Source organism: Gymnodraco acuticeps, unplaced genomic scaffold (genome assembly GCF_902827175.1).
Source record: "Gymnodraco acuticeps unplaced genomic scaffold, fGymAcu1.1, whole genome shotgun sequence".
Lineage (NCBI taxonomy): Eukaryota > Metazoa > Chordata > Actinopteri > Perciformes > Bathydraconidae > Gymnodraco > Gymnodraco acuticeps.
In genome coordinates this window covers 968,577-979,519 of record NW_022990238.1, presented here as the reverse complement: position 1 = coordinate 979,519, position 10,943 = coordinate 968,577, and the positions used below count along the sequence as shown (strand labels likewise).

At 39.1% G+C, this 10,943-nt stretch overlaps 3 protein-coding genes and 1 pseudogene across 4 annotated transcripts; 2 read left to right on the top strand and 2 right to left on the bottom strand.

Moving 5' to 3' along the window:
* Positions 1 to 1,252: 1,252 nt before the first annotated feature.
* On the bottom strand, positions 1,253 to 2,505 carry LOC117548587 (annotated as a pseudogene).
* Positions 2,506 to 2,574: 69 nt separating this feature from the next.
* On the bottom strand, positions 2,575 to 5,014 carry LOC117548586 (methionine-R-sulfoxide reductase B1-A-like). The gene is made up of 4 exons (XM_034219949.1): positions 4,883 to 5,014; positions 3,964 to 4,106; positions 3,649 to 3,763; positions 2,575 to 3,051 (listed from the first exon to the last, which is right to left on the bottom strand). Exons 1-4 carry the CDS (start codon positions 5,004 to 5,006, stop codon positions 3,032 to 3,034), a joined length of 402 nt encoding a protein of 133 aa, XP_034075840.1. The 5' UTR covers positions 5,007 to 5,014; the 3' UTR covers positions 2,575 to 3,031.
* On the top strand, positions 4,027 to 7,740 carry LOC117548583 (zinc finger protein OZF-like). 2 transcript variants are annotated; one of them, XM_034219947.1, is made up of 2 exons: positions 4,027 to 4,133; positions 6,050 to 7,740. In XM_034219947.1, the coding sequence occupies exons 1-2, from the start codon at positions 4,121 to 4,123 to the stop codon at positions 7,225 to 7,227; spliced, it is 1,191 nt and encodes a 396-aa protein (XP_034075838.1). In that variant the 5' UTR covers positions 4,027 to 4,120; the 3' UTR covers positions 7,228 to 7,740. The 2 variants fall into 2 exon arrangements, with proteins under 2 accessions (XP_034075838.1, XP_034075837.1); XM_034219946.1 differs by lacking the exon at positions 4,027 to 4,133 and adding an exon at positions 5,400 to 5,706.
* A 452-nt stretch (positions 7,741 to 8,192) lies between these two features.
* LOC117548585 (zinc finger protein OZF-like) lies at positions 8,193 to 10,723 on the top strand. The gene is made up of 2 exons (XM_034219948.1): positions 8,193 to 8,501; positions 9,258 to 10,723. The coding sequence occupies exons 1-2, from the start codon at positions 8,318 to 8,320 to the stop codon at positions 10,415 to 10,417; spliced, it is 1,344 nt and encodes a 447-aa protein (XP_034075839.1). The 5' UTR covers positions 8,193 to 8,317; the 3' UTR covers positions 10,418 to 10,723.
* The last annotated feature ends 220 nt before the right edge of the window (positions 10,724 to 10,943 follow it).

Below are 10,943 nucleotides of genomic sequence, written 5' to 3'. Positions count from 1 at the left end.
GTGATTCTATCAGAGGATTACCACTTCCTCCTTCCTTCCTCTCGGCCAAACAGCTGTGCTCACATGCCAGCCAGAAGGAGTGTTCTCGCAGATAGCAAATGTTAATTAAAGTTGTGGATCATTTGCTTGCTCTTCTCCATTTCTCATTCTCACATCTGGTTTATCTTTGAGTGTTGGTCTCTGTCAGTGGTGAGTTAGGGAGAGGGTGGCTCTACACCTCTCTAACCCCCCTTTTGTCTTCCAGACGTCACCCTGAGGACAATTCAGTCTGTGTGTCAGCTGTGTGGCGATACAACAGAGAATGCACGAGAAAGACACCTCACGAGATTGGTATTACTTTATCATCACTTAAAATACTGAACAGCTGCTCTCTCTGAAGTGAATTCAAGAATTTGGATCATCATCAGATGCACAAAACAGTCTTTGCTTTAAATGCTATCCTACACATTACAATCTATGAATGTTTGCACTTCCTTTCTTAATCCTCTGCCTGACACTGCATCTTTCATCTTCCCCTCTGATCTCCCAGCCTTTGAAACGAGCAGCTCCACACCTGCTCTCTGCCAGACGTTTAAACAGCAGACGGGCTGTTGAACGCACCCTCACACCCTCACTTTGTTTATAATTCCACCACGGCATGAGCCAAAAAGCAGGTTTACTGACTAAAAAATACAGAACACTCTCAGGTCTGGAACATGGCCATATGTCGGAGTTATCCACATAAATCAAGTATCTACTTCCTAAAGCAGGTTCATCTCATAACAACGATGGCATGAGCATGATGTTTACTGCACTGTTAGCTGGTGTATTTGACCAAGAATGCCAACCAAATTCAATGAACACACTAGGTTTTTGTGACACATTAAAATAATGAATTGTGAAAAATCTACGCGATACATTGTGAACTACTGTAATAAGGCTTCTTTGTTGCCATAATACTGAGTATTTTTTGCTCTGAATAGATGGAGTTCTCCCAGTGAGACTTTGTCCTCACTTTGAACCAACTATGTCTATAGTAATACCCACTTGTGGATGAAGTCCATTTAAGATTTGCTTTGAGGGCATATAGCCCCATCAACTGAGCGAAGCATGCAATTACACTTTAAAGAGTGTGTTTAACAAATGTTCATAGATCAAGAGTGGTGTGGTGAGGCATGCAATCAATGTGACTGGTTAGACTTTAACTCAAACTTGGATCGTTCCAGTGTTTTCCAGAGGGGTAAGTTAATAATTAAATCGTTTTTGTTCCGTTGTACAGTTTAATGTGGTAGAATTGAGACCTGGTTTAAAAGTGGCTGAGACTGGTCTGTTCTTGCTGCACGGTGAGGACAATGTCCATCAGAGCCCTGGAGCTCCATTAGGCTTTGTTCCAAGGCTCTTCATCAACTGTCCGCACCTTCAGCAGCAGAACGCGTTCTTCTCTTTCACAGCTCACCCTTCTGTCCATCAACCTTTTCTGTGGGGAGAGAAATCGACCAAACAAACAGAGGGTTAAAAGTGCACAGGATGTAAATGTACTGTATTTGTGAGGACAAATTCACCTTTAGGGATGAATGTGAGTGAGCTGCTGAATATTCAGAAGCGGGATAGCCCTTCCTTTGGTCCATCGTACAAGAACTCATGGCCCAATCCATTGCCACACTTCCCACAACTAACCTGGGATATTAACATCAAGAAGGGTTCATCAAAACGCAACACCTAAACATTGCATGATTAATAACATGTACATTGTAAAGTAAATGATGAGAATGTCCTCTCTTTTAATAACAAACATCCAGCAGTGTTACTTTTGCGAAGGTGATCTACCTTTAAGGGTCCCCATGCTTCAGGGTGTTTGGTGACACTGTCCTCGTGAATAGTCTGTGAAAAGGCCGGCCAGGGAGTAGAGTGCTCAAACTTTGACATGCTGGAAAATAACTTGTGCCCGCATTCAGAGCAAACATAAATGCCTGAGAAGAAGAAGAAAAAACATGAGTGGAGTTTTTAATTAATTTAATTTTCTCTACAGTGGGACATCACGCTTCTTTGCTACTCACCAGGTAGGAAGTGATTTTTGTATTCTTCTCCACCAGAGAAAGAGCAATATGACATTTCATCCATTTCAAATGTCAGTGTGTTTTAACCAAACAGGATTTCTCTTTAGTTTGAAATGTTTGTTTACAAGTGTCGCCCGACTTAAGCTGGACTTGTATGTCTGAGTGAAGGTGTCAAGTGTCAGCTGCTCTGTCCTGCTTGTGTAATGTCTGATCTCATTCTCTTTTCATCCACTTGAGGGCAGTGTTTACATCACTGAGAAGTAGCGTTAATGTAGACTGAAAAAAAAGCTATGTGCTATTACTTTCACACAAGTAAAATATATGAGTACTCCTTCCACCTCAGGATACCATATTCATCATTAGTAATACTTCAGCAGTACTTTCTCTCAATTCTGATACTGTAGTTTTGAACCTGAGATCCAGTTTGGTCGAGAATAAGAGACTCCATCTATCTACTTATTTCATTACTGAATAACATTTTTAAAAGAGAAAAGAAGAACACAGACATAAGATCAAAAGCAGAGCATTGTGAGTTAAGTTCTTTTACAATAGATTTATTTCAGTTTGCATAGCCATCATTGTAAACAATTTACATAAAGCTTAAGAGTGAAAATAGAATTATTATTAATGTTCTGTATCTGGCACATCAAACACAGGAGGTAGATGCAGTTGTCTATTAATTCAGTCATCAGAAAACGTCATCTAGTCTTAGATTTAGGGCTGTCTTAGTACCAATTCCTTGGGTTTGGAAACCGGGGTTAGAAAAATCGGTAGTGACTGTGATTGTGAGACTACGCTGAGATGGTGATGATTGCATAGTAAAAAAGTGTTGAGACCAGTCCTCTGTTTATGCTGTTCAGTGTGGACATCATTCTTCAGAGCCCTGGCGCTCCCAGATTGGGCTTTATCCCAGAACACTTCATCTACTGTCCACACCTTCAGCAGCTCAGAGAAACCGCTACAACTCTAGCAGCATTTTCCTCTAACGGCTCACCTTACTGTCCATCAACCTTATCTGTGGAAAGGGGAGAGAATAGAGTTGTTTCACAGGTTGTACATCACAGCCAATGCATCTTTACAAGGGTGGTATCTGTTCTCCTTTGTGTAATGCCAGACCTAACCAATGTAAAAAAAGAAGAAGAATTGGGGTATCATGGAAATGTACCATAAGTCAATATATATAGGTATATCTGTGGTTGATTTTCTAACAGTTTAAATTCACTACTACTAAATGTTCTCAGACAGAAGGGTGTCGCCTTGACCATTGTTTGTCAAGCAATTATCCTCTGGATCTTATGTTTGTGATTACCAAGGATGCAAGTTTCGCCCGTCTGGCCAACATTTCAATAGCCTGTAATGTAAATTCCCTATCTGAGACCTTCCCCTTTCCTTTGTCTCATTCCTGTATAAAGTGCTTGTTTTTCTGTTGTAACAGCGTCAGACCTTTGTAATACATCAGTAGTGCAGGGTTATCTGCTTTAACTCTTTATTAAATAACACAACTTTGGTTTAAACTTCTATTTGTTCATTTCTTACCAGAAGGTGATTAAGTGTGGAATTTCCACCACAGGGGAAATGGTCTAGGATTGTGTTTGCTAAATATGGGACGTACCTTTAGGGACGAACTTCAGTGAGCTGCTGAATATTCAAAAGCGAGACATGCCTTTGCCTGGCCCATCATTCATAAACTCATGGCCTAGTCCATTTCCACATTTCCCACAATGCACCTGGAACAACACAGCAGAATCAGAAGTTGATTCATTAATCAATGTACTTGTTTATCTAACGCTAGCTATGTACAGAAGATGATAGTAGGGTTTAAACAAGTATGAAATGTGTTTTATAGCATTCTTTTTTTTATAGGGTCCTCTGACAGGTTTCATTAACGGTAAAATAAATCAATCAATCTATTTTGTATTGATTGTACCTTATACGCCCCAGGTCTCTGCTGTTGTTTGGACACACTGTCCTCATGGATGGTCTCTGTGAAGGCTGGCCAGGGAGATGAGTGTTCGTACTTGGAGCGGCTGGTGAACAGCTGGTGGTCACATTTGGAGCAGACATAAAACCCTGAGGATTAAAGCATGGAAGAGGATGGTTCGTAAACAATAATATGAGGCAATATAAGACCTATTTTTATATTATTGTTATTAAGGATGTAGGATGGCCCAAGCTTATACTTAACTTGACATCAAGTATGATAGTACCGGTCTTTCAACAAAAAAACTTATAATTCATCACATACAATTTAGAAAATGTTACTTTTTTATGGTAATGACATTGTTACATAATGTCACAAACAAAAACACTGGCTCATATTCCATAGTGCAAAAATATAGTGGCTCTAATCAGGATTTGGTACAAACACATTTCTTCCATATAACAACGGTATATAAAAAGTAAAACAAAACAAAACAAAATGTTTATATGCCTTTGTAGTAATGATTCTTAGAAATAATGATGTATTTGTTTAAGGGTGTCATATTTAAAAGGAAGTATTATTTCTTGTAAACATCAACTAGTTTTACAACATAGTTGTTGTGTAACCTGAACATGGGTTACACAACTTACAACACTGTTTCATCATTTCAATGTCCATACATTTAGCTTTCTGTGAACACATGAATCGTCTTAACAACAGCTTGTAAAGGTGTATTGTAGCTAAAGCTTTAATGGACACTAGTGCATCATTAGACGGATATTGCAAATGTATTAAGCGTTACATGGAGTAGTTAGCTAACAGTGGCTAGCTAGTTGTCGTTACATTTACTTTTGCCAAACATTCTCTAAACAGCAGACCGTATCAAGCAGACATTTGAATAAAGTACACACATTTGAAGATATACCTGTTTGGAAATGGTCTTTATAGACCTCTCCGCCGAAGAAACTACAGAACGACATTTCCCTGCTCTCCAGGCAATGCTTGGTAAAAGTTATCTCACCACAGGCACTCTCTGATGGAAAAAACATCCCATCCGGTTTGATATTCAGGCCTTCAAAATAAAACCGGAGGACTTTAACATGAAGTTAAAATGTGCCGCACAATCAGATACTTTAACAGTGTATTCCATAGACTGTATTTATAAAGGTTTATTTGCAATGAATTGATATAAGTATGTATGTATTTATTATAAAACACTATTGTAAATTAAACCCTCTTCCAATATTAGTAATCCATAAGAACACAATATTGCAGTATTGTAAACCTAATTATAAGGACAACAAACGTGAAGATGGACAAAGAGTACTGGTGTCAAACCCTCACTTAATCAATCCCAATGAGGTAATTTACGCAGTTTATTTCTACAAATATTTGTGTAATGTGTTTGTGACATAGACTGTATGATTTCGGATTGGCCCTTTTATTTTTGAAAGGTTCAAACCGGAAATAATATTGTGGCTACTAGCGGATAACTAGCTAGAGGGTTTAGGCTAGGATGGCGCTGGGCTAGGATAGCTGCGTTTATCTTCTTGCTTTCCACAAACCTCTCTGGAGACATGGACGCAGCAATGTTTCAGCTCAGGTCGTTTGTGCATCAGCGACTGTACATTGCGGCGGAGGAGATCCTCGGAGAGGTGGAGAAAACCATAAAGTTAGCTTTCGAGGAAGGTCCATCTAAAGACGAGGCTGGACGTCTGCAGGACCTGCTAGACCTGCGAATGAAAGCAGGTTTGAGGCTCCTTTTAAGTTTGGTTTAGTGTAACCATCCGTCTAAGTCTGTGTTCAACTAGAGGATAAACAAATGTACTATGGGCTTTTTTTAATAACGTTTTCCCTACGGCATATTTAACAGTAAAATGCAGGGTAGGGCCCCCAAATAAGAAAGCAAGTAATATACAAATGTACTGTATTGTAATTCATACTCCTGCATGATGCGAGTAATCTCACTCATTGGCTGATCTGACAGCAGCCCGATGTCTCAACTTCTGATTTCAAATTGTAGTTTCTCCTTTTACTTAAATTGCAAGCTGAACAGGATGTTGGGTAACTTCTGCATCTAATACCTTTACAGCTGCAGAGCGTTCACTGACCAGCAGCACAGTGGAAAGTGAAGATGAGTGTGATGCCCCACTGCTGAACCAGGGACCCTCAACACCAGAAGACTCTAATTGTAATGCTGAGATCCCAGGACCCTCTCAAACAAGCTCGGATCAGGACAATAATAACTGGAACTACTGCTCGGTTCAGACAGACTTCAAGATGCCAGAGATAAAAGAAGAGCAGGAGGAACTTTGGGATGACGGTCAAACACAGGAGATGTATTTGTCTTCTGAAATTGTGAAAAGTGAGCAAGATCTGCAAGAGGGAGAAATATCATATGAACTGCAGCCAGTTTCTTCAGACTGCTCTGCAGCTCAGAGTGAGAACAATGACAGTGATGATGAGGGTTTGAAAAGCAAAGGAGAACAGACAATGAAGCAGAACGAAATGATATTCCCAGGACAAAGTGGCAGCGTTAATGAGGAGGACCAAGCATTATTGCCCCATGACAAAAGTCCTGCTAAAAGTGGAAAAAGAGGTCGCTGTTGCCATTTTTGTGGCAAGGGATTCCAGTATGTAGGCTCTTTGATGAAGCACATCAAAACACACGAGAAGTCAACTGACTGCACTGTTTGTGGGATGAAATGCCAGTCCAAACAAGAGCTGATAGCTCATTTGAAAAGTAATCACAAAAAAACATGTTTTTGCGGTGTTTGTGGAAAGACTTTTGACAAACTACGTTCCCTCCGGCTGCATGAAAAAATTCATAAAGACATGAAAGAGTTTGTGTGTCAAGACTGTGGCAAGATATTCTCCCAAAAAGTGCATCTGAGTGTTCATATGAGGACACATTCTGGGGAGAAACCCTATCACTGTGATATTTGTGGAAAAGCATTCAGTCAGAGCACTTACCTTACAATTCATAAGAGAAGTCACTCGGGAGAGAAACCGTTTCATTGTAGCCTGTGTGGCAAACTGTTTAATACAAGCAGTCATCTTAAAACACACATGAGATATCATACAGGAGAAAAACCTTACCCGTGTGATATTTGTGGTAAACGTTTTCGCCAAAGCGGGCAAATGACTACACATAGGACCATACATACAGGAGAGAGGCCCTATGGCTGCCATATTTGTGGTATAAGATACAGGTATGCACCTGGTCTGAAGTTGCACCTGAAATCTCATGAAAAGGCAGCCACTGAGTGAAACCGCTAACATTAACCAGGCAGACCATCTTGTAAGCTTAAATATAAACATATATGCAGTTTTAGATTAAAATATATATGAAAAACATGCCATTACAAAGGCAATGATGAATTTTCTGCATCTTTAACACTAAATCAACTTGCGTCATTCATCTAAGAGAGTTCAAAACTAAATTGTCTCTTCGTTTTTTCTAAGGGGGGTCGTAAAACAAAAAAAACACTCAGAAAATTAGGGTATGGAGGAAAAGAGAGAGAGTTTTGTTTCCTGACACTTTGTGAGTACCCTGCTACACCAGGGCCACATTACACACAAGGACATTAAAAAGTGCATTTTGCATGATAGGAGACCTTTAATGTACATACAATATTGACCCAATACGGCTGACATAGTGAGTGTATTGCTTTACTGCTCATATGTCTGTATATTTAATGCAATGGCATTGTGCCGGTTTTGTATGGGGTAGTTAGAAACCTATATAAAATGTAATAAATGCATTTCATAAACAAATTTAAATTCTTGGTTTGTTGGGTTTATTGTCACTTGTCAAAATGTAAGTATGTTGTTTTCCTTCCGACTATAATCCCAATTATAATTTTTAATTTGTCTGCTATAACTCCTACATACAGGTTAAACAGTTTAAAGGAAGATAACTACCGCAGAATGAAGGTATTCATAGCACGATCAAGGCATAAAAGTGTTCAATCCATACTATACATAAACAATGGGGGAAAGTCAATCAAATCTGTCACCTTGAAGAGAAACCAAAACAGACCATTAATAATGTACTGTATGTAATAAGAGAATTGTCAAAGAAAATAATAAGAATGCCATTAATAGACACATTAAGTAAGCTATGGTTAGTTATATAATCCAGATGTGATTTCTCCTCCCATCCTTCACACGCCGACACACTAGATGGCGGTATGCTACTTTAAAGTTGGTTCGCTAGCCGACGACTGGAAAAGAAGAAGAAGCGACCGTTCGAGCTTTTTCTTAATACTTCTATGGTTGAAGCTAGGTTAGCTACGTTTATCTTCCTTATTTCTGATACTATTGGTAATATTATTGTGCCATCATTACATCTGGAGACATGGACACAGCACTGATTAAGCTGAGGCTGTTTGTTCATCAGCGGCTGTACAGAGCCGCAGAGGATATCCTCGGAGAAGTGGAGAAAACCATAAAGTTAGCTTTGTTAGCGGACGGTGGTTCCGACCTGTGTGAAGAGGAGGCTGAAAGTTCGCCACCACCGCTGGATCTGCGGAAGAAACCAGGTTTGGGACTCATATTTAGTGGTATCAAGTAACTAAGTAAATGTACTCGATTACTGTACTTAAGTACCATTTTGTGGGACCTGTACTTTACTTGAGTGGTTCAATTGTTGGCTACTTTGTACCCCACTACAATTCAGAGGTAAATAGTGTACTTTTACTCCACTACATCTATTTTATAAACTTTATTTGTTTCTATAACACCTTTCAGCGAGGATGCAGAAGTGCTTTACAGAGCAAGATACATAATAACAATGAGTATAAATAAAGAGTAAGGAACATAATTAAAAAGAAGTTGTAAAAAAAAATAAAAATTGTAAACTTGTCAAAATAAACAGAAAGAGTTGGATCACAAAACAATCAAACATGAAGAGTGATACCACTCAAATTACCCACAATTAAAAGATAGGTCTTTTAATTTAAAAATTCCAAGGGAGTTTGCTGTTCTAAGATCTAATGATCCAAAGATCTAAGATCCCATTTATACCTTTAGTTACTTTGCAGATTTGGATTAATGATATGAATTTGAATCAACACTTAAATAAGACTTTAGTTACACCTGGAGTAAATCCACAAGCTACCTTACACAGTCATTCAAATTAGCTCCACCTTTACCAGCTGTGATACACACATTACTGCATCAATAATTATAATCAAAACCTATAATATATATACTTATTTTTCTCAAGAAAATTGTTCAAACCCTACTATAAATGGAAACATAACATGTTGGGTAATTTGGTCACCTTTTTCTTGCAGCTGCAGAGCGTTCACTGACCAGCAGCACAGTGGAAAGTGAAGAAGACGAGTGTGATGCCTCACTGCTGCAGGAGAACCCAGGACCCTCAACACCAGAAGAGTCACATTTTAATGCTGCGATCCCAGGACCCTCTCAAACAAGTGCAGATCTGGACAATAATGACTGGAACTACTGCTCGGTTCAGTCAGACTTTGAGCTGCCAGAGATAAAAGAAGAGCAGGAGGAACTTTGGGATGACGGTCAAACACAGGACAATTATTTCCCTTCTTCTGTAATTGTGAAAAGTGAGCAAGATCTGCAAGAGGGAGAAATATCATATGAACTGGAGCCAGTTTCTTCAGGCTGCTCGGCGGCTGAGAGTGAGAACAGTGACAGGGATGAGGAGTCAGTGAACAACAAAGGAGAACAGACCAACACAAATAAAAGCAAAGGACAAAGTGAAATGCCTAGTGAGAAGAACAAAGCTAAAAGTGAAAAGGGTCGCAGCTTTTGTCATTTTTGTGGCAAGGGATTCCAGTATATTGGCTCTTTGATGAAGCACATAAAAACACATGAGAACAATTTTGACTGCACTGCTTGTGGGATGACATTGCAGTCTACACAGGACCTGATCATTCATGTTAAAGATTGTCACAACGAAACATGTTTTTGTGAGGTTTGTGGCAAGATTTTTGCCAATATGCGTTGTCTCCGGCTGCATGAAAGAATACACGGAAGCATAAGCATAAAAGAGTATGTCTGTCAAGAATGTGGCAAGACTTTTTATCGAAGAGAGCATCTGATTGTGCATGTGAGGACCCATTCTGGGGAGAAACCCTATCACTGTGATGTTTGTGGAAAAGCATTCAGTCAGAGCCAGAACCTTACAATTCATAAAAGAAGTCACTCTGGAGAAAAACCGTATCAATGTGGCCTGTGTGGCAAACTTTTTAATACTAGCAGTCATCTTAAAACACACATGAGATACCATTCAGGAGAAAAACCTTATGAATGTGATATTTGTGGTAAACGTTTTGGCCAAAGCGGACAGATGACCAGACATAGAACCACACATACAGGAGAGAGGCCGTATGGCTGCCATATTTGTGGTATGAGGTACAGGTTTGCCCCCAATCTGAAAGTGCACATCGAAACTCACGAAAAACCTGCCGCTGAGTAAAATCAATCAGGCTTCTGATATATCTGATTGCAATTTCAAATCATATTTCAGTAAGTTAGATTCATTTTGAAGAATAACTCCTTGAACTCTAATGCATTTAGATCGAATGTAAATATGTTCATAATTATCTTTTAGGTTTCTATGTATATAATTAGGACGGCTGAAGCTTTGCACTTTTAAGCTGGTGCAATTTTTGCCAAGACTGTTTCATGTGTTTATTTTTGCATATTGTTCTGTGTAATGTCTTTCTATACTGAAATCATATTCCAACATAAGGAACAATAAAGTGTAGTATCCTGTCATTTACGATGTAGTAGCCTATTCATCTTTTTCTGTCTCTGGACACCAAGTAAAAATGTAAACACCACTATTATCCTTCCTTCAGTCTGTCCAAACATCAAATACTCCTATGACATAAAGTCTAACTATAATTACAGGGCCATAGCTAGCAAGAAGGTGTTGCTTTGTGCAGATGTTAATGAAGGAACATTTTGTTCCCAAGTTATGGCTTGACAAAGTGAAGTCC

Bases quoted from the DNA above. Each gene is read 5' to 3' on its own strand.
- LOC117548583 (XM_034219946.1), top strand. From the start codon at position 5,535: ATGGACGCAGCAATGTTTCAGCTCAGGTCGTTTGTGCATCAGCGACTG. The intron at 5,707-6,049 runs GTTTGAGGCTCC...ATACCTTTACAG, and splicing joins AGACCTGCGAATGAAAGCAG to CTGCAGAGCGTTCACTGACC.
- LOC117548585 (XM_034219948.1), top strand. From the start codon at position 8,318: ATGGACACAGCACTGATTAAGCTGAGGCTGTTTGTTCATCAGCGGCTG. The intron at 8,502-9,257 runs GTTTGGGACTCA...TTTTTCTTGCAG, and splicing joins GGATCTGCGGAAGAAACCAG to CTGCAGAGCGTTCACTGACC.